Source organism: Colletotrichum acutatum, assembly GCF_030867785.1.
Source record: "Colletotrichum acutatum strain CBS 112980 chromosome Unknown BDZ83scaffold_42, whole genome shotgun sequence".
Lineage (NCBI taxonomy): Eukaryota > Fungi > Ascomycota > Sordariomycetes > Glomerellales > Glomerellaceae > Colletotrichum > Colletotrichum acutatum.
In genome coordinates, this window is record NW_026849036.1 from 266,339 (window position 1) to 289,198 (window position 22,860).

The 22,860-nt window shown below is 54.7% G+C and overlaps 9 protein-coding genes across 9 annotated transcripts; 5 read left to right on the forward strand and 4 right to left on the reverse strand.

The window, feature by feature from the left end:
• Positions 1 to 82: 82 nt before the first annotated feature.
• BDZ83DRAFT_792128 (uncharacterized protein) lies at positions 83 to 1,212 on the forward strand (the record flags this gene model as incomplete). Its single annotated transcript, XM_060515749.1, has 2 exons — positions 83 to 815; positions 1,200 to 1,212. Exons 1-2 carry the CDS (start codon positions 529 to 531, stop codon positions 1,210 to 1,212), a joined length of 300 nt encoding a protein of 99 aa, XP_060365453.1. The 5' UTR covers positions 83 to 528.
• A 1,313-nt stretch (positions 1,213 to 2,525) lies between these two features.
• BDZ83DRAFT_751826 (adenosine/AMP deaminase) lies at positions 2,526 to 4,295 on the forward strand (the record flags this gene model as incomplete). Its single annotated transcript, XM_060514104.1, has 2 exons — positions 2,526 to 3,340; positions 3,395 to 4,295. 2 exons carry the CDS (start codon positions 2,526 to 2,528, stop codon positions 4,293 to 4,295), a joined length of 1,716 nt encoding a protein of 571 aa, XP_060365454.1.
• A 1,510-nt stretch (positions 4,296 to 5,805) lies between these two features.
• Positions 5,806 to 6,867, reverse strand: BDZ83DRAFT_576671 (isoflavone reductase; the record flags this gene model as incomplete). The annotated part of the gene is made up of 3 exons (XM_060504938.1): positions 5,806 to 6,026; positions 6,093 to 6,714; positions 6,769 to 6,867. 3 exons carry the CDS (start codon positions 6,865 to 6,867, stop codon positions 5,806 to 5,808), a joined length of 942 nt encoding a protein of 313 aa, XP_060365455.1.
• A 3,314-nt stretch (positions 6,868 to 10,181) lies between these two features.
• Positions 10,182 to 10,776, forward strand: BDZ83DRAFT_719282 (ribosomal L22e family protein; the record flags this gene model as incomplete). Its single annotated transcript, XM_060512162.1, has 3 exons — positions 10,182 to 10,196; positions 10,323 to 10,567; positions 10,650 to 10,776. The coding sequence occupies 3 exons, from the start codon at positions 10,182 to 10,184 to the stop codon at positions 10,774 to 10,776; spliced, it is 387 nt and encodes a 128-aa protein (XP_060365456.1).
• BDZ83DRAFT_306942 (mitochondrial carrier domain-containing protein) lies at positions 10,641 to 12,173 on the reverse strand. Its single transcript, XM_060502285.1, has 2 exons — positions 11,923 to 12,173; positions 10,641 to 11,867 (listed from the first exon to the last, which is right to left on the reverse strand). The coding sequence occupies exons 1-2, from the start codon at positions 12,068 to 12,070 to the stop codon at positions 11,044 to 11,046; spliced, it is 972 nt and encodes a 323-aa protein (XP_060365457.1). The 5' UTR covers positions 12,071 to 12,173; the 3' UTR covers positions 10,641 to 11,043.
• Positions 12,174 to 13,161: 988 nt separating this feature from the next.
• On the forward strand, positions 13,162 to 14,731 carry BDZ83DRAFT_306974 (integral membrane protein DUF92). Its single transcript, XM_060502286.1, has 3 exons — positions 13,162 to 13,581; positions 13,635 to 13,716; positions 13,782 to 14,731. Exons 1-3 carry the CDS (start codon positions 13,396 to 13,398, stop codon positions 14,684 to 14,686), a joined length of 1,173 nt encoding a protein of 390 aa, XP_060365458.1. The 5' UTR covers positions 13,162 to 13,395; the 3' UTR covers positions 14,687 to 14,731.
• Positions 14,732 to 15,363: 632 nt separating this feature from the next.
• On the reverse strand, positions 15,364 to 17,106 carry BDZ83DRAFT_576644 (pyridoxal-dependent decarboxylase; the record flags this gene model as incomplete). Its single annotated transcript, XM_060504936.1, has 3 exons — positions 15,364 to 15,894; positions 15,983 to 16,104; positions 16,188 to 17,106. 3 exons carry the CDS (start codon positions 17,104 to 17,106, stop codon positions 15,364 to 15,366), a joined length of 1,572 nt encoding a protein of 523 aa, XP_060365459.1.
• An 812-nt stretch (positions 17,107 to 17,918) lies between these two features.
• On the reverse strand, positions 17,919 to 20,281 carry BDZ83DRAFT_751832 (uncharacterized protein; the record flags this gene model as incomplete). The annotated part of the gene is made up of 4 exons (XM_060514105.1): positions 17,919 to 19,820; positions 19,879 to 19,989; positions 20,087 to 20,103; positions 20,167 to 20,281. 4 exons carry the CDS (start codon positions 20,279 to 20,281, stop codon positions 17,919 to 17,921), a joined length of 2,145 nt encoding a protein of 714 aa, XP_060365460.1.
• A 432-nt stretch (positions 20,282 to 20,713) lies between these two features.
• BDZ83DRAFT_651424 (uncharacterized protein) lies at positions 20,714 to 21,494 on the forward strand (the record flags this gene model as incomplete). The annotated part of the gene is made up of 2 exons (XM_060510453.1): positions 20,714 to 20,873; positions 21,211 to 21,494. The coding sequence occupies 2 exons, from the start codon at positions 20,714 to 20,716 to the stop codon at positions 21,492 to 21,494; spliced, it is 444 nt and encodes a 147-aa protein (XP_060365461.1).
• Between the last annotated feature and the right edge of the window lie 1,366 nt (positions 21,495 to 22,860).

Here is a 22,860-nt window from a genome sequence, read left to right on the forward strand (position 1 = left end):
CTTTGGTATCAACTTTCCCGTGACATGTGTTTTGTGAGGCATGGAAATGTACATGCTCAGCTTTCAAGACATGGAACAAGAGTAAAGCAAGCGGTACGTACCTTTTCAGGGTCTGCAGAGGTAAGGTGACCGGGGTGCGGGGTCCTCTCGGTGTGGTCGGTGAGCGATAAGCGCTTGGGGATCCACTGAAATTTTCTTTGGGTTCGAGGTTCCTTTCGTTTCCCCGTCGCCTTCGCAACCACTGCTTTCTCCCTCCCTTCTTCACCGTCGCCCGAGTTGAAAAATTCGAGGCCGGAAACTCCAACGCGATACCACCGCGCTACCCACGAAATCCTCCTCGACGAAAGACAACAGTCGGAAGAAACAATTCACACAGTCTCCGCGTTCCCTCAATCGTCTCCTCCACCGCGAACGAGAAGAGACCTTCGAAACCACACCTTCCGAGAGCAACGTCCCCGACCGGAAATCAAACACCACACATACAAACACACACACACACGCGCGCGCGTAGAGAGAGAGAGAGACAAGATGGCACAAGGCGGCGTCAAATCCGCCTCGCGCCCCGCGCCGACGGGCAAGCCTAAAAACAAGCAACTCAAGAACGCCTCGCGCGTAGCCAAGCCCCAAAAGGCGAAGGCGCACTCCTCGGCCGACAAGATGCAGAAGAAGATGGCCGCGGGGCTGACGTCGCGGACGGAGAAGCTGCTGGGCGAGAGGGCGGGCCACCTAGAGCTCATTGGCAAGGGGAAGAAGGCGAAGAAGGACGAGAAGAAGGGCAAGGGGGGGTTGCAGGCGACTAAGGGCGGGAGTCGCAAGTATGGTTAAGGCCTGGTTAAGGCCTGTCCTCATGAGATTCTTCCTAGAAGAAGTAGCAGCGGGGAGCGGAAGGAATGGTTCCTGTGGCTGAAGAGGAGAGTCTTTGCTCGGCCGAGGGAGGATGAATGGAGGGATGGAAGATGGTAAGGCGCTGGCGGACATGATAGCCGGATGAGCACAACGAGAACTGTGAAGGAAACTAGCTCTTAAGATGAAGCCTAGCGTTCGAGAGGCCTGCCTAGAATGAGGCGACAACTACGAAAAGGAAAGGGGGTTTAACGACTAGATACCCTCGCATAATCGACAAATATGTTTTCTGTTCAAAACCAACTATCGCAATCCACAAGCGCCGATTGCTTTTGGCGAATCTCACTTGATCTCAGAGCTACAGGGTAAAGGAACGGCCAAGAAGAATTACCTATAATCACGGAGGTTCTGTAGGACCCTTTGGCCCACTTTAAGCGTATAGATATACAGTGCAACGGTGCAACTAAGGCAGCTTGTATGACCTGTGGCCCTCAAACACCACCTGGGACGGCAAAATGCTCTCTCTGGCCCTCTCTCGTTAATACTATTGGTTGTGAGAAATGCATATGCCAGCCAACGCGAAGAGTCGCTAGGGGCAGCGCCATAAAAATGCAGAAAGCTAGCCGATCTTTTGGTTTCATAATCTTCTAGATGATATAGGACGACGAAGTGTGGTTCGTTCAAGGAGGACTTTAAAAAAAGAGGGATCAAAAGTCGATTCGAATGCGTGACTCGTTGCCAAAAAAAAACAAGCTATCCATGGCATTATGTAGGACCGTGAGCCAACATACGATAGAATCGTACCGCTCGGCCATCGACTACAACGGACGGTGCTTGTTGACCGCCACTCTGGTTCTGTTATCTATAAATTATAGGATGAGAGCTATCAGAGCGCGTAAGGCAGAAAGTATTCATATTCTTGGGAGAATATTCTTAAGCTAAGGCAGGACGATGAGTGCTATCTTTTACATAACAAAACTCATTCTAACATCAACGTTGTGGAGGGAGCTTCTAGCGGCCATGGCGGACTCGTGCATGGCATCTGTCCCAGCCGAATACCAGTCTAAATCTTCAGATCATGTAAAGCTTCAACGATTATACATCTTGAAGAAACTTCAAAATCCCATATATGTTGGCGGGAAAGATATTGCGGAGATTAGCAGTGGAAAGCACCTCTTACCATCTGGCAGGTATTGGAAGATGTCTGCAGCTACAAGAATACGCGACGGACGGCACCTAGAGAAAAAATTGAAGTTTCGTTTTCAGCGCCTAGCAACCCCATTCCGTTGAGAGGAGAAGTGTAAACCCTTGAACCACCGGTCGGTGTTCCGGGCACATGCCCGGCTTCGGCGCCACTGAATCCGGAGTGGGGCCCGTCAAGAACTGTACTTATCATCGTGCACTAGCCACCACTATAACCCCGCGACCCCGCAGTCATCGCTAACCGCCTATTTCCATCGTAAACCGCCGGCGAATCAAGAAACCCTCCATCACCACACCGGAGCCGACCGACCGGGAACACAACGGGTGCCTATCTCGTCGACACCGAATCCACATCTCCGGAAACTTGAACGATATCTCATAAAGCTCAACCCCGCCGTTACTCAACTTCGTCGTCACTACTTCCCTCTCTCACCCTCTTTTCTCAGTGCTCACAAAGAACCCCGCATAATCCGCTCAACATGTCTCTCTCAAACGAAGATTGGGAGGAGCTCCGCCAAGACATCCCATCCGTCTCTGATCCGTTCATCACACAGTATATCAAAGGCCGTGACGCCCTCATTGCCCAGGAGCACAAGAGCCGCGCCGACGCCTCCTTCAAAGCCGCCGCGTCTCCCATCGCTCGGCGCGCAGCAGACATCGTCTCCCGCATTCGTGACGAGGAGAAGCGGACGATATGGAACGCCCAAACGGAGGAGGACCTCGCCACTACCGAAGGGCTGGCTCCCTTCCCGGGCATGATGTTTACGCTCGCCAAGCAGCGCCTCGAGACGACCCGGCTGTGGCGCATCGTGCAGAAGATGCCAAAGGGCTCGCTCTTGCACTCCCACTTGGACGCCATGGTGGACTTTGACTTTTTGTTTGATGTCCTGCTTAAGACGCCTGGTATTCACTTTGCTGCGGACGAGCCCCTGTCGAACGAATCGGCGAGGTCGAATGCTGGCGTACACTTTCGGTACAGAAAGGCTGAAACGAGTTCAAAGCCCGTCTGGGAGGAGGGATATGTGCCGGGCGAGTTTCGGCTGTTGACCACGGCGGCGGATGAGTATCCCGATGGTGGAAGGACGGGGTTCCTCAAGTGGCTCAAGACGCGCTGCACAATCACCTTGACGGACACCTATGAGCAGCATCACGGCATCGATGCTGTCTGGCGCAAGTTCATCTCGTGCTTTGGCGTCACCAACACCATTATTCACTACGAGCCAATCTTCCGTGCTTTCCTCAAGAGATTAATGGCGTCTCTATTGGCAGACGGCATCTACTGGATCGAGCTGAGGTAAGGAAATCGCCCTTGTCACACGACAAAAGGTGGCGTACTGACTCCGATTAGATTCACTTGGCCGCTCAACTACTGCCGCGACCAGCAAGAAGTACCGGAAAAGGACTACAACCACATGTTCCAAGTAATGGAAGAAGAGCTCGCTCTCTTCAAGTCTGACCCGGCCCACGCCGCCTTCTGGGGCTTCCGCACCATCTGGACCACCATCCGCCACCTCCCCGTCCGTGACATCATCGAGAGCATGGACAACTGCATCACCACCAAGATCTCCTGGCCCCACCTCGTCGCCGGCTACGACCTCGTCGGCCAAGAAGACCTCGGCCGGCCCCTCCGCGACCTCCTCCCGGAACTTTTCTGGTTCCGCAAGCAGTGCGCCCAGGAAGGGGTAAATCTCCCCTTCTTCTTCCACGCCGGCGAGACCCTCGGCGACGGCGACGAGACGGACCAGAACCTCTACGACGCCATCCTCCTCGGCACGCGGCGCATCGGCCACGGCTTCTCCCTCTACAAGCACCCATTGCTCATCGACATGATCAAGGAAAAACGCATCCTCGTCGAGTCATGCCCCATCTCCAACGAGGTCCTCCGCCTCTGCGGCTCCATCATGTCGCACCCCCTGCCCGCGCTGCTCTCGCGCGGCGTCTCGTGCGCGCTGTGCAACGACGACCCGGCCATGCTGGGCCAGGACACGGCGGGCATGTCGCACGACTACTGGCAGGCGCTGCAAGGGTGGGAGAACGTCGGCCTGCTCGGGCTGGGCTCCATGGCGGAGAACAGCGTGCGGTGGTCCGCCTTTGAGGACGAGACGCCCGCGGAGTGGACCGAGGGGATCAAGCAGGCGAGCCTGGGGTCCGGTGTCAAGGCGCAGAGGCTTAAGCTCTGGGAGACGGAGTGGGAGAAGTTCTGCCTTTGGGTCGTGGATGAGTTTGGTGACGAGGCGGACAAGGCGTGAGAGAGAAAGTGAAGGGGCGGGAAAGAGGCAAATTTTCTGTAGGAATGTGCCGCCCAGTGGATTGTGATGTGACTCTGGGCGAAGTTACATCCTTGCTTTCAACAAACGAGACGGCGCGGCGTGTGGGGGTTGGCCGCGGAGTGTGAGGGCGTCTGAAAGCGAACGAGGCAAATGTAAAACCGGGTTTTCGGCACGGGCGAAACAGGTATATGGGAAACAATGGAATTTTCAACAGAGCGCCATGATTATTGGTTGGGGGTCTCAAACGGAAAGGGCTTGCATTCAACACCGCGGATACATCATTAAAGGGCATTCAACGCGGCTCTGGGGTTGAGAGAGATAGGAGAGGGGGGTAAAGGGGCTTAGAACCGAGTGTGCGGTTAGACTACAACCCTCCAAAGAAAAGGAGGGGGCGCTTTTGGCGGCCCATGACAGCCTTCAATATCTTTATTGCGACCCATTTCGTGTCTCCCGGCCAGCTCGGAGTGATGTCGGCAGTTTTAAGGGTTGACTAGACGATAGTTGTAGACCGTCGTCATGAGGCTGGGGTTTGCAAAAGGTCCCGAGGCATATCAAAATTCCATACATTTACGCGCGTGCAGTTCATCATCACCACTCCCTCCCTCCGGCATCGCGGCCTAAGCTACCGCTTCTGGATAACCGTACCGGAACCGGGATCTCGTCTGGTTCTCGCCGGCATACTAGGAACGATATGCAGTGTGACGGGAAGGATGGGCGGTGGCCAATCAAAGGCTATTACCGCGCCGCCGGAGCTGCTGGCGAAAAGAGTAGGTCGGGTGTCAGCATCAGCATCAGCGTTAGCAATTCCGGGATCTTGGAAACAATAAGACGCAGGCTACCTTATAGGGCGAGGTTGGTAGACATAGCTACCTGGCACCTGGGACCGGGTGCATCTGCCGAACCGATCCTAATCTCTCAAGAGGCTGGAGCATCTACCTCGGTCGGATAGTGCAGATGCGATGGCCAGGTAACAGGTTCAACCAGGCTGTGCCTTGGAGCTTTCGAGTCGAGGGTTGAACCCCCTTTTGGAACGAAGGATGCATGGCGTTTTCCCACGATGGTACCCTCTAGATTCACAGCATGTTGTCATCTCACTGGACCGATGAGGCCTCCTTTCAGCAGGGTCGCCACCGCTGCGTTCTCGAATACCAGAGATTTGGCATGGCAGTTCTATGTGCGTCCGTCGAGGATAAGCTGGTCATTCTTTGCGATGTTGGATTCAAATGAAGCTATAGGGGAATCGGGTAACGATACTGTTGTAAAAGGCAAGGACTCAGTAATCCTACAGTGACCCGTGATAACCTAGCCCATTGCTTAAATTCAGGTCTGGTATCCAAACCACTTCCTTAGAGACATATATGAGAATGCCCAATTTAGTCAGATCAGAATAGAGATGGTGTGCTAAAGATACAATGAGAAAGTGGCCCATCACTGTGATTAAATGGGTAAATGCCCTTGGCACAATACAAAGTGAAGAGAAAGTTGCAATCTATGTACCAGGTCCCCAGTTGGATTCGAGCCACGACCTGAAACTGACGGGTTGAAAGTCGACGGCTTCATTCAGGTTGGCCTGACGAAAGTCATATCGACCATCCGCCGTAGCTATCAGACGCTGTATATTCCACCACTGGTTCCAATTCTGACGTTGCTCGTAGTGTGTAAGCTCACTCTGGAGCTTGGAGTACTTTCGAGTTCGCAAGGTGAACGCCACTATCATTTTGTTAGCCCGTACAGTCTCAGCATTCCTTTCGAGCAGAGGGACGGCAGATCATTCACCTCCTCTGACATTGCTGCACTTTGCAAATATGTCTCGAACCGACATCCTATCCCCTCTCATCTTGAACTCCCGGGGCCACGTGCCCGGTCCCAGCTCGATGGCTGCAGCAACGAATCGGGCCACGTCGGCAACGGAGGTCAAGCAGACCTGCACAGGCCGCCCAGAGCCGTTCGTCTCAACAATATCCGCGGACGCGTTCCCGACATCGACGAGGTAGACCCCCTGGCTCCCAATCGTAGCCCGGGCTCCCATGCCGTACTCCGCCAGCCCGCCCGGCGCAAAGCGCTCGTAGAGGACGCCGCAAGAGAAGACCGTGTACTCCATCTTGCGAGACTTCGAACTGGCGCAGTGTTTCAGCAGCTCGATGGCTTCGGAGGAGCCGTAGTCGAGGGGGTCTTCGCCGGATGATGGTCGGTGGGATATCGAGCCTTCAAACTCTGCGGGGACAAAGAGGCGGACGCGGGCGTGGCGCGCGGCGTGGATAACGTTTATTTGTTCTTGGCCGCGTATCGTCGAGATGACTAGATCGATGCCCTTGAGGGCGAAACGGAGGCTTTCGGCATCGTCGTAGTCTACTACTGCAACTTGACAGTCGTAGCGTTCCTCCAGCTCTGGTTTTGACTGCGACCATGTCTTAGTGACCTGGTCTACTCATTTGGTACTCATTTTACTTACTTCTCTTGACAGAATGATTACGGGGTTCGCTGTCTGCGTGATGTGATGGGCTAGGATAGCTGCGAAGCCTCCACCGCCCACGATAGCTATTCTCATCATGACTGTGGTATGTAGTGGATGAAGCAGATAGAGACTGATGAGAGTTAGTCTTCAGGATTTGGATCCGTTCAGATTTTGTAATTTATCTTTCACCACTACTAAATTTCAGAATCGAACTTGCCTCTAATATGTTCATTCTCGTAACGAATCTGCCATAGTAGACGACGGAGAGTGCCGATGTACAGACCACACCACTAGAGAATGTGCGAAGTGACTCAAAGACGTTATTGGGATACGACTGGCTGTTTCGATACAAGGCAACAACAAGAAAAGGCCCATACGAGCATATCCGTGGCCAATCCCGCGTCCAAAGCCGAAGCTCTAGCAACTAGAGGTCAAGCTCGAATTCGATCGGGTTCGGCTGTTGACGTGGACAGGAGACGATTCTCTCTTCTCGACGTTGTAAGCCAAGAGAACAGAGAGACGCCTTGAAGTGACTTTGAAAGGGTGGTGGGGTCCGAGTTTGCATTCAACTTTACATCGACATCGTAATCGGGGGTGACGCCTGCTGACTTCCAGACCGGTGAAGGCAGCGGATAGAGGATAGCTAGACTAGCGGAAAGCAATCGGCCCCTACGGAGACGGAAACCAACTTTCCAAAGGCGGCCTTCACAGGGTGTACCTAGTGCCAATACTGTCAACGGGACATTGAGAGTGCCGATTAGCATGCACCGCATGTACCTGGTTGCGTGGGGAAAAGGCGCAGTGCCGTGGGCCGATGTCCCAGATGACCGGGTTGCAGGACGGCTAATTTCATCCCGCTGCGGCACGGCTGCGGGTATCAGATACACCTCGTATCTTGCTCCAGATCTTGACACGAATAGCAATTTCCGTTCCTGAATCTTGTTGTTTTCGTTGGTTCCATGGAAGTACGAGCTCACGTTAACTATAGAGAGAGAGAGAGAGAGACGAGACCTAGACTCAATGGAACAGATGGTGATGATTTTGGTTCGCGTACAAGAAACGAGTACTTTGCGTCAGAACATGGCAGTCCAAGGTGGCGAAAATAGTCCAGTAGCTTGCAGAAATATCATCGTTCCCTGACGTGAGTTGTGTGGGGGGCTGGAAGCCAAGCATGTGAGCAGGAAACGACGGTCTCCAGGTTGAACTCGACACCCGAGGCAGATGACTGAGTCCGCCTGCATATTCGATATGGTGCCTCAATGGATGATTGCAATGCGCCTTACAAGTTGGTGTGGTGTGAGAATTTCTGCCTTGGACTTTCCGTTATCGAATGGGAGGTTCCAACTCGGTCTTCACGGCGAAATACCTCCACCTCACCGAGCCTCATCGGGGGGGATGAAACAAGGTCAGCGCTGTGAGTAAATCAGGGTTGTAGAGTAATGTAACGGCAGCTAGCGTAGCAGTGCCGTAGCATTGCAGATGATTGGGAACCTGGCAACCTGGAGTCGAGAGAGATTCGAGTCGAAATGGACGACGCGCCATTCATGGGTGCCATTGGCGCATACCCCTGCCTGGGAGAACAGGCTACCCTGCGCAAGACTCAGCCACGAGACCTGGGTGCCTAGCTCGTAGCATTGAATGTCAATTAAAAGTACTTGAGCAGACACTTGCAATCTAGAAGGACCTCTAGTGGCATGGCGACCCAGAAGCAGGTACTTTGATGAAGGAGGGGAGTTGAGAGATCGAGGTGGGGTCCGTTTCGGTACGTAGTCTCATCCAATCGTTCAGCCCTATGCATGTGTGCCTCAGGACCATTCTCGGGGATCGCACGCTCCAGTCGCACGAACAGTCAGGGGGACCCCCATCAAATCCGTCTTCCTCCGGGCATCGTCAACCAGGAACCACTTATGAATCTCTATCGATCACCCGGCAGGAACCGGACTGGGCCCGGCCGTCTCGTAATTACCCATTGCGCATCTTGGCATAACGAGACAGTAGTGCCTGTACGCCTTGTTATGCCCCTCGGCGAGCCAACTTGAGTAAGGGCGTTGACGGCACTCGACCCTTACCTGGGCAGACTGATCTGGGGACTACTTCACCTAGTCCCGCCATTGGATTTGGACCCCCAAGTGGCGAAAAAGTCTTGAGAGGACGAATGATCTGGACAGTAGTACATGTGGTTCGCCTGTAACTAACGCTTCATGATGTGACCCTGCCAGTAATTGTGTTGTTATTCTGGTAGGTTGTACGACCTAAAATTAGTCACAAGATTCCATAGCTTAGCAATATGGCAGTCTGCGAAACGTGAATCAAAGATGGAAATGAGGTACTTCAGGTCCATCGACTTGATATGACGTGGTGTTTTCCTTCTTGGGTAAGACTTAGCCTTTCTCCGTGAAGAAAATCTTGTCGTAGCGAGCCAATGCGTCGCCTAGAGTGCGTTGGCGTTTGCGCAATCCCTTCGTATACAGTATTCACTATCTTTAGGTGAGCATCTTGCTGGGATTGATTATCTCAACGAAACGGTCAAGATTCCATATTGCGCTGCGCAGTGTAACACGACGATTAGGGAAGCAGGAGAAAGGTGGATCGGATGTATCATTGCGCTTCTCGGTGATCAATTGCTCAGAACACGCCTCGTCGTGGATTGCTTGAAACGAACGATCCATCTCTTAGTCCCGCATGCTTCACGAGGTAATAGAAGACTAGAAGTAGAACAATTCATTCACGAAAAGCCCATGCCTAGGTGCCAGAACCCCCTTTAGTAGACCTCACTGGCTCGTCGACACTTGTCCATAATCGCGACCGCGACGAAGTCGCATCCGCGTCCACCAATGAGAGTAAGAAGACGCTATATCCTGAATTGCTCTCGTGATTCACACATGCATGGGCTTCTTTCGCGTGTGGGGGTTCTAGGCAGGATACTCCAGGCAGAAAACTCAAGCCATTGAAGTCCAGCACCTGTAAGGTACGATGAAGGCGGACCCTTGACATGAACATCTGCGATGTCGAAAGTGAATCATTCGCGACAGCGCAGACGCGCCCTTCGTGCATTGCTTGCCTGCCAATTATGGCAAACGAGTGTGCCGGGGGAAAGAATTGGATGCGACTTGTTTATGATTGGAGCGTAGAGCTCAGACCACCAGAGGGTCTCGGTAAGCTCGGTGAATGATCACTTCCCAGGCGGCCCCGCCCCTCTCACCTTTCGGATAAGGTAATGATCCGTTGCCCTAGAATTTCGCTGCCACTTTTTCCTACACCCACAACTGAAATCCACTTTTGGGCTGGGAAAAAGTTTCGTGAAGTGTCAAGCTCCATCTCAATCTGTCAATTCTTCCCCCTCCCCTCACCACAACCACTTCAACCAAACGCAGGATCAAACTTCTTTGCGTCCACCACATCCGTCCAAAATGGCTCCTCAAGCAGTACGTACATGACAACACCGCTTTGCTGTTGGCCCAGCCCATCTTCTTTCCTCTCTGAAAATGAGAGGAGAGAAGTTGGGCGGCGGCGTGAAACAGTAGGCTAACGTCATGTTCCCCAAATTCTAGGCGATCAAGCGCACCGGCAAGGGCAAGAACCAGAAGGTTACCAAGAAGTTCATCATCAACGCTTCCCAGCCCGCCTCCGACAAGATCTTCGACGTCGCTGCCTTCGAGAAGTTCCTCCAGGACAAGATCAAGGTTGAGGGTCGCGTCGGCAACCTCGGCGACCAGGTTCAGATCTCCCAGCAGGGTGAGGGCAAGATTGAGATCATTGCCCACAACGAGCTCTCCGGCCGCTACCTCAAGTACCTGTAGGTTTTCCCCCACCTTCGTCGCGCCAGCGATGAATTGCCTCCCACGACAGACAAATCACTGACACGACTGTCCTCGCAGCACCAAGAAGTTCCTCAAGAAGCAGCAGCTCCGTGACTGGCTCCGTGTCGTCTCCACCTCCAAGGGTGTTTACGAGCTCAAGTTCTTCAACGTCGTTAACGACGAGGCTGATGAGGATGACGAGTAAACGGTTTCTATGCACTAGTCAGGTTAAGGTTACTTGGGTCGGCATGGCACTGGAATTTTGGCAAGGTTAAAAGGGAATACCAAAAGTTAGCACCTTCGTGTGCTTGTTGATCTGCCACATATGGTCCTCCATTCGTGAATGAATGTGATGGTATGCTTTGAGGTGCGATTCTGATTCCGATCCTGGGTATCCTGCTGTCTATCTATGGTTATCGGTGCCCCTCGTACAAATGTCTTGTCTATACCTTGCGGCAATGTGAATGCCCATCTACTCCGGCAGAGCCCGCATAACACCCTCGAATGCAACCAACGCCATGGCATTAGCCGGAAACGCCCTCAAGAAACACGGCAAGAACCCGCGCCAGTAACCCTTCCACCCCGTCTCCTTATACACCGCCGTCGCAGCGTCCTTCCACCTCCTAAACTTTGGCGTACCGTCGTTGAGCCCGCCACCAAGGGGATCCGTCATGATGCGCTGCTTGATCACGTCCGAAGGGTAGCTCGTCAACCAGAAAATCTGCGCGCTCAGCCCGCCGGCCCAGAAATTCACCGCCGGCGCGCTGAGGTTCGTGTTCTTCTTAAAGTACTTTGAAAAAAGATCGTAGCTGCCCCACCAGCAGAAAAAGAAGCCCCGAAACAGCAACGTCGCGCTGAGGCCGTGGTAGACGCCCCGGACGCCGTGGTTCGCGTAAATCTTGCGCAGGCAGTCGACCGGCCCGCTGTACAGCCGCTCGGCTTTGTTGGCGGCGTACTGGATCTGCAGGCGCGCTTTTACGTGCTCGACGGGTGCGGCGATGAAGCTGACGGTGCTGCCCGCCATGATGCCCGCGATACCGTGGCCGTACGAGGGGAGGTTGTCGACGGTGCCGACACGGAAGAGGCGCTCAGCGACGAGGCGGCGGTAGACGGTCAGCGAGCCCAGCATGACCGAGTCCATGAACATCCAGCCCACCAGCGGAGGGGTCGCCCCCTTGTAGAGGCCCGGGATACCTTCGTTCCGTAGCGTTTGGCCTACGCATTGGAGCGGGCCGCTGAAGCGCGAGGCGTCTGTTGTTTGGAGGCGGACTTTGATTGTGTCGAAGGGGTGGCCGACTTCGCAGTTTCAGTATGGTCCCTGATTTCAGTTTCAGAATGCGGAATGACTAACCTGTGAGCTTGGCGATTCCTGAGAATACTCCGGCGACGAAGCCCTTGTAGTTCTTCACGGCTGCCTTGGGCTCTTCCCTCACGTCTGCTGCCATGATGTCTGAGTGAGGGGGACTCGTGGTCGTTGTGAGATCGCGCGCGGCCGCCATCACCTCTAATTGAACCCCAAGAGCACTCGGCGTTCACGTCTGTTGCGGTCGTCGGGGCCAAGAAGAGGCCTTGTTGTAAATGAGAGGTGTTCAATCTCTCCCTCTATCGCGACGTGTTGGGCCTTATACACAATCCATCCCCCGAAGAAGTTGAGTCGCGAAGTGAAGTGAAGTGAAATGACTGCTCGTGTCTCGCTCTTCATGAATCATGAAGCTCGTTGATTCTCGCTAAGCAGAAAAGGAGCCGATTCCGGGGAGCTACTAATCGCATCGAAGCTCGTGCTGATTGGTCGGGGCAATGGGCATGGCGCACCCCCTGGCACCAGGTTTCCTTGTACCGATAGAGGGGACTCAGTCTCCATCATTCCTTCACGGGGTTATCGGCGAATGAAGCCAGAGGTCTTCACGTTGTGGCTTCAGCCTTCTCGTCAGAATAGGAAACGGTAATTACGGATGGTTCGCTGCTGATCGCTGTTCAGATGTATATTGTGGTTTCGATCTTGTCACTACGGATTTGGTCGCATCAACCTGTAACAGCTCGTTGCAGTTGCCTTTCCCACCCACATTGACCGCTTACAGCGAAAATGGAGCTCAACTGGCCTTTCATCTAAGACTGTCTCAGAGTGTATGAGATACAACCGTTGATGGTGATAAAGTGGTGCATGGCAGCAATTGGAGTGTTTATACAATGTTGCCCTTCCTATGGAAACTTCAACCACCTTACGATCTATCAAGCGCAGTAAGCTCTCTTTATTCTGCAACCTTTGAACCGGTGCGCTCTTTGCTTGGTGAGATCCTTCTTACAGGCATGGAAAGCACCACCATCGCAAAATCTCGAAAACGAGAAAGATCGTGACTATCCAACTTGCATCACATGCTCTGGCAGTGATCAAGAATTCTTCGACGCTCAGCTACCGTATTGGCACGTGCTAAGAACTTCCATCACACCTGAGATGAGGTTTTCAGCATTCTGGTTGACGAACTCCGAGAGCAGATACTCGTTGTACAATCTGTGCAACTAAAGAGCTGTATAAGCATTAAGCACATGGCGACTAGGTATGGAGGGTGATGTAATTTGGCAGCTAACTGCCTTACAGCGGGCAGCCCTCAAGAAATTCAGACAGGGGTTCAGAGCTTCCTCCTCCAACCCCCGAGCTCCCAGCGCTGACGTCACGTGGAGTTCACCTTCACCCGAACACCTGCGCATCCCACCACCATACGGGATAGGGCATTCTGGTGAACCGTTTCTGCAACATCACACTCCGAGTTTGCCCAAAACTCGCAGACCTCACAACTTCACGACATAGCCCGAACAATCGACCACCATGAAAGCGATTTACGCCTTCCCGGCGACCCTCGCCCTCGTCTACCGAGCTTGGTCGCATCAGTCCCTGACCCCCGCAGGCATTATCGCCGCCGTCATCACAGCTATCGCCCACGCCTACCACCCGTGGAATCTGCCATTCGCGCTGCTCTGCACTTTTTTCCTCGCTGGAACGAGGGCCACCAAGGTACGGGTAGCTCGCTTGCCTCAGCGACATGCCAAATGCTAAGTCTAACCTAGGTCAAACACGATGTCAAATCACAAATGACGATGGCCTCACGAGGCACATCAGGGGGTGAAGGAGCACGCACCCACGTCCAAGGTCGGTCCACTAGAAGCTTCCCCAGAGTGATCAGCGCAGCATAGCTAACTTTACCCCTCCAACAGTCTTCGCCAATTCGCTCATGGCCTCGTGCCTCTCCCTCCTGCACGCCTACCAACTCAACAAGCGCAAGGACGCGATCCTCGACACCTCGATACCGAATCCCTCGGGCACACTCTGCTTCTCCTGGGGCGGCGACCTCCTCGTGATCGGCATCATCGCAAACTACGCCGCCGTCGCGGCCGACACCTTCAGCTCCGAGCTGGGAATCCTAGCCAAGGGCGAGCCCCGCCTTATTACGTCCCTCACCTTACGCAAGGTCCCGCGCGGCACAAACGGAGGCGTGACACCCCTCGGCATCGCCGCCGGCGCTCTCGGCTCCATGATCATCGTCACAGCCTCCATGGTCTTTCTCCCCCTCTGCGGCAACGACAGCGCCGGCAAAGTCGGCGGCGGCCTCGGCGCGTGGACGACGCAGCAGCGGTCGACCTTCATGCTGGGCATGACCCTCTGGGGTGTCCTGGGTAGTCTGCTCGACAGCGTGCTGGGCGCCGTTTTCCAGCGCTCCGTGCGTGATGTGCGGACCGGCAAGATCGTCGAGGGCGAGGGCGGCGCCAAGGTCCTCATCGCCAGCGACCCGAGCGACCACGCAGACAAGAACCAGAAGCGCGCCACCGTCAAGGCCGCGGCGCTTCATGGGGAGGGTAAAGGCGCCATGGAGAAGATGGCGGAGAACGTGGATGTCAACGCTCTCGAGACGAGTGATGCGAAGAAGAGGTATGACCCCGAGGACAAGCAGCGCAAGCCTACCATGGGCGACGCCAAGCCCTCGCGGGTCGTGGAGACTGGGTGGGACTTGCTGGATAACAATGACGTGAACTTCCTGATGGCGTTCACCATGAGCATTGGCGCCATGGGCGTGGCGAGCTGGTACTGGGGTATTCCAATCGAGACGATACTCGACCTGTAGACTAGTAATACCATTGACACGTTCTGCACATCATCTCGAAGAAGTTTGCATACGCCATATGAGTGAATGCATTGCAGCCCCATTCAAATATCCTCCCTCTGGCCCGTCCCTCTTCTGGAAGTCGTGATGTGCCTGAAACTACCGTCCTATACTTGATGTGAATTTTCTGCGTTGAGACGGGTTCATGGTACGCGTAACTCCGGACAACCTGCCGTCTAATAATGTATGGTTGACATCGGCGTCCGCATCCATTCACTGTTCTCAACAGGACACTTCGACCTGTCTTTCTGATGACACTAGTATTTCAATTTTAGCATTCCCGCATAAGGGGCCTGGTCAGTACGTGCGTCGCATCTAAGCGCTAATTATCCAAACTAAAGCAATTGTTAACATGTTGAATGATCAATAGGGTAGAGGGCAAAAAAGAGGTCATTGTAGGGACTCGAACCAAAAAGCGAAGCGAAGGTTGAAGAGTGATCTCGGAAGAACGGATTCCACTGGCGCCTCCTTAACCCCTCGACCACCTGCCCCTTTCACTTCTGATTATGACAATGAGCATGAGAAGTTACCCAAGTACCATCTCCTATCCATCGATAAGGGGGATGGCCCATTGGTTGTACACTGGCATGAATACTGACCTTAATATTACCACACCTTAATAGCAAAAGAGATGACCTTCAACCCCTCGCCCACGCCTTAGCAATATCCCCCAAAACCCTCGTCACGACCTCGAAATCCCTCTCAACATCAACCCTCCAACTCCCAACAGCAACCCTCACAGCCTTTTTCTCCTTCCAACTGGTTCCGCTAACATACACCTCCCTCGTGCCATTGATCCTCCCAACAAGCTCCTCATTCAACCCCTCGTCCCTCGCGCGGAACAACACAACCATGTGCGTCGCCTCCTCGATATCCCATTCCCCTTCGGGAAGCAACTCATACGCCTCCGAAGCTCTGATCCACACCGCTAATTTCCGCGCGAGGAGAACCATGCGGCCCAGGATCGCCGCCAACCCGCTCCGCCCTTCGGACCGTAGGACGGCGTAGGCCGGTAACGCGCGGAAGCGGCGCGAGTTCTCGAGGCCGATGTTCAAGGGTGAGGGGATGGTGGAGGCGCCGGCCGAGGAGAGGTAGGCTGCGTTTGGGTTTGTGAAGACGGCTGTTTGAGTTGGGAGGGAGCGGCAGAAGAACATGCCGCAGTCGTAGGGCTGTTTCACCAAACATCAGTCTACTTCATACAGCAGGAAAGAAAGAGGGAAGGGAGGGGGTTGATAGAAGGGTTTGATGCGAACGTACCACGTTCAGAAGCTTATGTCCGTCCACGGTGATGCTGTCCGCGAGTTCCAGGCCCGAAGCCATCTGTCGAATCTTTGCAAACTCGGGCTTCGCCTCGAGGGCCCTCGCAAAGATGCCAAACGCTGTCATACCAGCAACCGTCAGCAAAGGATCACTCACTTCTTACCCCAAACCCACACGAAGACAAAGGAAAAAGAATACTCACCACCATCAACATGAATCCATGCCCCAAACCGATCAGCCAACCCTCTTAACCTCTCCATCTCCCCCCTCCCCCCCGTCGCAAACCTCCCCGTATTCACCTCCCCCGCGCTCACCGCAATAATACTCACAACTCCGTCCTCTTCTCCCTCCCGCAATACCCTCTCCACAGCCTCCAAATCCAACCGCCACGGCTCATCCTCACTCAGCGGCAACTCTACAACATTAGTCCTCCCGATGCCCACCACGCTGGCCGCCTTGGAAAGCGAACTATGCCCCATACTCGTCAACACCCTCACCCCCTTCACTCGAGCACTCACACACGCGCCCAGAAGCCCCTGTTGCCCTACATTCCCGCCCCTTTTCGCAATGACGTATTCCCTTCCGCACGCCAGGCCGAGGATGTTACTTGCTGTCGCGCCGGTGGTGAACGTCTTCCCCTTCCACACCTCTTCACTCTCGCTGCCGCTTCCGTCCTCGAGCCCCAAGACATCAGCAAGCATCCCCAACGCAACGCTCTCCACCTCCGTAGCGACAGTCTGCCCCGGCAAATGCACCTGCACATTCTGATCCAGCGCCGAGACAATAGTGTCAGCCGCCTCGGCGGCGGGTAAGGTCCCGCCGGTGACAAAGCCGTAGTACCGTCCGCTGCGCGCCTGGCCGTTGAGGGCGGGTACGATGTCCGTCAGGATGTGGGTTAGAGTTGCTTCGGTGCCGAGGGGGGCGAGGTAGGTTCCGCCGTCATCGTCGTTCCCTTCTCCCTTTGCACTGGCACCCGTACAGCCACCCGTACCGTGAGATGGTGGTCGTCGGGGCAGGGAGGCCGACGCGGCGGCGAGGGAGGCCGGGGAGGGGAGCGTGGGGGCGTCGGGCCCGTCTGGGATGGCGGCGCGGAGCTGGGCTTGGAAGGACGGGGATATCATTTTTGTGTGGTGAGTTTGTTTGGGGTAAGTGTGTGGGGGTCCGGGGTTGAGGGTAAGTAAGTTTTTAGAAACCTGGAGGGAACAGCTATAGGAATGTTGAGCAGCTCGAGCATGGCCTATCAGTCCTAGGAAGGTTATGTAACAGGAAGTCGTATTTTCGAGCTAAGAAATGTACAGACAGCTTGGCGCGCACCCGGTGAGGTTTTTGTGGTTTCCCGGGATTTGACTCATCGCCCCGTTACGGCATTTGAATCTTCGGCCTCGGCCTCGGCCTCGCGTCCTTTAGCGGGACTTTTGGAGATTTTTGGTGAATCCTACCGGAATCCCACGGAAAAGCAGTATACTCGGAGCTACGGCATAAAGTCTAGTGTGGAGTCGATAACAGGCCGCCGCCGCAAAGGTTCCGATCTCGGCATATCATCCCATCGGGTCGGGGCAACCCCGTTGATTCTCGGCCGTGTCCTTTTTAGTCTCGGCCAATTCCCCGTGGGGGTTCAGACAGCAAGGGTCTTTCTTCATAGAGAGAAAGTTACGTTGGTGGACGTAACTCAAATAGCACAAAGAACAGATGACACACAAAGTCAAAACGATGTCAAAACACAAAAAGAACGAAGTTGATATACGCGTGTAGGGAAGAACCCTCTGCAGGCCATTTTACTGTATAGTAGTCTGGAACGAGCAATCGTGGTATGCGAAAATCGCGGACATCGTCTCGAATCGACAGTTCATCTTACAATAAAACGAAGAACAAAAATTATGCATGTATGTACAAGAAGAATCAAGACCTTGAGACACCCTCCTTGGCGGCCTTTTCACATGTGCCGCGCGCTTAGACTGGCAAACGCATCTGGGCTGTGCCTCCCGTTTGTCCACTGCATATCCGTAAATGCCATGCTCTCGCGACTGACACCCGCCTTGCGCGGCCCGACAGCATTCGCTGAGGGGGCCGCCATCGCCTGCTGTGGTGGCGGCGGCGATGACATGCCTCCACCACCACCGCCGCCATTCATCAAAAAGGGGTTCTTGCTCCCTGCTCCCATGGATCCGCCCGCTGCGTCTTGGCTCTGCTGCTGAGGTGCTGCGACCTCGGGGTGTACCTCTGGCGTCTGCGCCTGGGTCTGGGGTGCAAAAGCCTGAGGTGCTAGCTGCGGTTGGCTGTACAGTGCCAGAATCGAAGCCTTGTCGGGCCGTTGAGGTTGCTGAGGGTACTGGGGCTGCTGTTGATACGGAGCCTGTGGCGCTGGAACCTGATATTGTTGCTGCGGGATGTCCTGTTGCTGAAACGGGTGGTGCGGCTGCTGCTGCTGCTGCTGGAACGGCTGTTGAACCGGTTGCTGGAAAGCGTTTTGATGCTGCTGCTGATAGGGGTTCTGTTGCTGCTGCCCAAACGCCTGCTGCTCTTGCTGGAATGGTTGCTGGTACATCTGCTGCTGCTGCTGTGGTACCTGCTGTTGCCCCGTAGGTTGCGAGCCCAGTTGTGCAAAGAAGGGGTTGCTGCTCTGTGGTGTCATCGTCTGCGGAGAGTCCATGTAAAAGTTCGATTGCGACTGCTCGGGTATCTGGCCTAGCGAAGGCGACTGGATTCTTGTCGGAGATCGAGTGAACGGATTGTTCGCATATGGGCTTGACGATGGCCCTGTGTTGACTGCAAGGTTTTGTTGCTGCTGAGGCTGCGCCTGGTTCGTGAGGAATGGGTTGTAGCCCGTTGCCTGCGGCTGGATGGGTTGGGGATATGTCATATTACTATTAAAGCTCATGGGGTTGTAGTTTTGCTGCTGATGCTGCTGCGGAATGGGAGGCGTCATGGACTGCTGGTATATTTGCTGAGGCTGAGCAAATGGCTGGGAAGCCGGCAATCCGCCCGTGTGGTGCGGGAACAGGGGTTGCGCTGGCGCGAGGGACATGCTGCCGAAAGCCTGGGCAATATCTTGCTGCTGTTGCGTGGGAGCTCCGAACGGGTTGTTCGCGTAAGGGTTTTTATTCTGGAGCGTGCCGGTCGATTGGGAAGATTGCGGCTGCGGCGGCAGCATGTCAAAGGGGTTGTTGCTAGAGGCTGTCGAGGGCGACTGGGGGTGGTCACTGAACGTCTGATGCGGTGCAGATAATCCACTAGACGTTGACAGGTTCGCGTGCGAGCGTGTCGCGCGCAGAGAGCTCTCGCGAGGCCCTGTCAAAGAAGGTGACCGTCTATCGCTCTCGCCTAACCGCACCAGTGTCTCAATCGCGCGCTCCAGGTTTCCGTTCACGCCCTTCAACACCATAGCGTTGCGCTGGCCGTCAGAAAATCCCATGTCCCTCAGACTGGTCAATTTCCTCTCTGTATCTTCCTGCTCGTACGACACGCTCGCGCCAAACACCTTGGAGGGCTTATTCGGCAAATCGCTGGGCGAGGGACTTCGCGGCTCGCGGGGACTCGACACGGTGTTACGCAATGACGAATCCTTTCTCAACCGAGACGATAGCGGGAAGATTGACGAGGCTGATCTGAACCCAAACTTGCCTCCCGACTTTGGTGGTAGCGGCGGAGGAACGCCTTCATCTGAAAGGCCCGAATGTTGCTTCCTCGTGGGGATGGGGATGTTGTTCATGTATTTGGTGCGGATGAATCGTTCCATCGCGGAATCAGCTTCGTCGGCATCGACAGGAACGGGAGGTCTCTTGTTATCGGGGTTGTAAATCTGATTGGACCTGACGTTTCCGACCTTTTTCATATTCTGCGAAGGTTGGGTCAGGGGCGACGAATCTCGACATGGGGCATACATTTGCACAAACCTCCACTTGTTCATTAGACCAGCTGTCCATGCTCAAGGATTTCACCTTTGAGATATGCGTTCCCAACTTTCGATGGATAGCGGCACATCTCATGCAAAGGAACACGCCTAGCTACAGTCGCACGTCAGTCTCGCTCGTCAACGGTGACCGTCCCAATCGAATGGGAATCGTATCAATGGGGCGCATGGGGGGGAATTGTCGCGCTTACACTCCAAGAGGCCCATGCTACGAACTACTGTCAGTATCTGGCCCACGGTCTGAGCGGCGGGAGAGCACAGTTGCACTTACCTGGGTTCCGCGCCTGGCAGTCGGCGCACAAGTTGTTCCCCGGTACGGACTGGACCAGATCGTGAAGGACCTTTTCGTTACGCGCCTGCTGGCGCTTGCTCAGGACACCGGCCATGTTTGGGTAGGGAGGGTACTGTGTGCAACGGTCGACGTTGGCGGCAGTGTATGTCGTCGGGGCGCGGTTTGGCGGTTTGGGGGTTTCGTAAGAAACAAGTTTGGGTTGGACAAGGCGCGGGTCGTCAAGATCGGAAGGTAGATCGAGGGGTTCTCTTCGGGCCAACCAGGGGCGGGCGGCGGCAGGTAATTGGGCGGAAAGATGGGTTTTAGGAAGGGGTATTAAGAAACAAGGTGTACCATGGAAATTATGCACTGGGGAAGAGGGAGCCCGATGTCGAAGGTGGAAAGGGAAACGCGACGACAAACATGGCCTCAATCATGCGTAGAGGAGGCTGAGGAAAACGGACACCAGCGTCGGAGAGTGAGACGGAATGAATGGGATTGCTGATGGCGGCGGACCAGGCTGCATTCGAGAAGGGAGCAAGAAGAAATGGCCGTTTGTCGACTTTGGGATCGAATTGTTTTAGATGGCCTCGGCGGCGCAATGGAGCAACAAAAGAATGCCCTCAGCAATGAAAGACGATGGGACGCTCCACATGTGCTGCCCAAAATGATGTGTGTGTGTCTTGGTAAGACCTTGGGTGTCTTTCGTAAGTAGTGCGCGCGACTCAGGAAAAAGGAGAGACGATCAACCTGCAAAGAAGCACCAGATGGCATACAGGTGCAAGCAGCAAGCAGCAAGCCTAGCGGCAAGAGGGGAAAGAAAGGCCAGAGGTGGAGGGAGTCGGCCGTCTAGCCCAAAGAGGATAGTGCCAATGGACCTTGGGCTTGGGGAGGGGGGCTCAGGGGCGCAGGCTGGTGATGGGTCTGGACAAAGAAGCATGCCGCTTCCTAGGTAGTCATCCTGTGAGAGGCGGGAGAGACTGAGAAAGAGCGCGAGCGACGAGGCGGAACAAATAAAAGTTGATAATATCAAAATAATACCAGAGGGGTTGGTGCTGGTCCCTGGTGCTGGGTGCTGGGTGCTGGGCGGTGCTTGGTGGGACAGTTGGACAGGCATCGTGGAAGGAACGCGTGGAAGTGGATTCGGGCCCCCTCCACGCTCGGCTATCCGCGAATTACGGCCCCGGCTCACCTCCCGTCGTCATCTTGGGTCATTGGTTCCCGTCACGGGCCAGTGGGCCCAGCTTGCCCAGAGGGGGCCGACATTGTTCCGGTGGTGCCGCGGGTCCGGGTGCTACCGAGCGCAATGCACGTATCTAGGCACATAGGTACCTTATGGAGCAGCCGACGATATCACACATCTCTGATTCGCCTGACGAATAGGAGAGGCCGTCTCCGAACTTGGAAGTCCTTCTTTTTGCTTCTGTCATTCACACTTTGTCGATGGACCATCTCGGTCAACTGCACCTGCTCGAGTGCTACTCGCTGACCCTGTTTCCAACGCTGCGGTGCTGCTGCTGCCAGATCGTAGCGATCGTTTCAGCTGCTGCACGTCGCCTTGTGCCACCGGCTCACAACGGCCATCAGCTAAGGTAGCAAAACTTAAGATGCTGTCTGACCTCATCCCTCGCCTTGACAGTTTTCATATCGAAACCCATCTGCCTCTGCCTAGGTGCTTCGCTCTTTTCCTTCGGCCTACGGATGCCTCACCTGTTCAGGATTCATGGCCATACTGTGCCAACGTAATTCCATCAAGGGTAGGCAGTCAGCATGACAAACTGATAGCCATCCGACAAGGCCGAGCAAGGGTAGTTCGGGGATGCCACTGTGTGTTATTGTGTCTGGTAGATGAAGTGCGGCTCACTCGGCCAATCAGCTCAAGTCAGCAGATGCTCATCCGCGATTGCCGACCTGCTACCATTCCCTAATTCAAGGTCCTCAACGCGCAGCTCGAGGTCTATCATGCGACCGTTTCAACGCTCTGTTCTTGCGCAATATGACGTCGGGTCGTGACTGCAAGAAACTTCCATAGCGATGGGATACGAAAAATTGGTTCCGAATAAGGTACTTGTGTTCTGCGTATAATGTGACCCCAAACTTGGGAGGGGACTTTGCATGGGAGTCACAAGAGCCAATTGCCTGTTCTCCTGAGCTATTTTGAATCATAAACCTCGGTTCCGCCGCATGGCAATCTCGGGTTGGTCGACAAGGCTGAGAATTCGAGCGATCAACGGGCGGAGAAATGGCGCTGTGGCTGGGCGCTGCTAGGTATTCTACCTTATGCAGGCGTTGGACTTACACCTGGGTAGGGTAGAGTATCCGTTCAGAGTAGGCTATTCTATCCGTAGCTGCTACACTTACACACATACGCGGGTTGCCGTATCGCATCGTGTCCGTTCCGTTGGCTCCCGCTTGCTGTGTACATCGTACGCATCATCCGCCTACTGGTACTCGATCTACGGAGTCAACTGGCACATGCTTGACATACATGCGGGTTCCATCAGTCTTGCCTTACCAGCACAACGGTCCCCCGCCGCATTGGTTAGCGTAAAACAGCCCAGCCTCAACGTCGGGACTCTCGTCCTCCACCGACCGGGCACCTGCCACCCTGCCCTCGCCCGCGCGGCCGCCCGCGGCTTACTTGTAACTTGGCACGCCGGCACAACCGCACAGCCCGTTTGTTGTCAGGGCCAG

What these genes read in the sequence shown, in the direction of transcription:
- BDZ83DRAFT_306942 (XM_060502285.1), bottom strand. Translation starts at nt 12,070, where the DNA reads ATGGCGGCCGCGCGCGATCTCACAACGACCACGAGTCCCCCTCACTCA. An exon ending in AGGAATCGCCAAGCTCACAG is followed by an intron (nt 11,868 to 11,922) that starts GTTAGTCATTCC and finishes GAAACTGCGAAG; the next exon opens with TCGGCCACCCCTTCGACACA.
- BDZ83DRAFT_306974 (XM_060502286.1), top strand. Translation starts at nt 13,396, where the DNA reads ATGAAAGCGATTTACGCCTTCCCGGCGACCCTCGCCCTCGTCTACCGA. An exon ending in CTGGAACGAGGGCCACCAAG is followed by an intron (nt 13,582 to 13,634) that starts GTACGGGTAGCT and finishes AGTCTAACCTAG; the next exon opens with GTCAAACACGATGTCAAATC. An exon ending in AGCACGCACCCACGTCCAAG is followed by an intron (nt 13,717 to 13,781) that starts GTCGGTCCACTA and finishes CCCCTCCAACAG; the next exon opens with TCTTCGCCAATTCGCTCATG.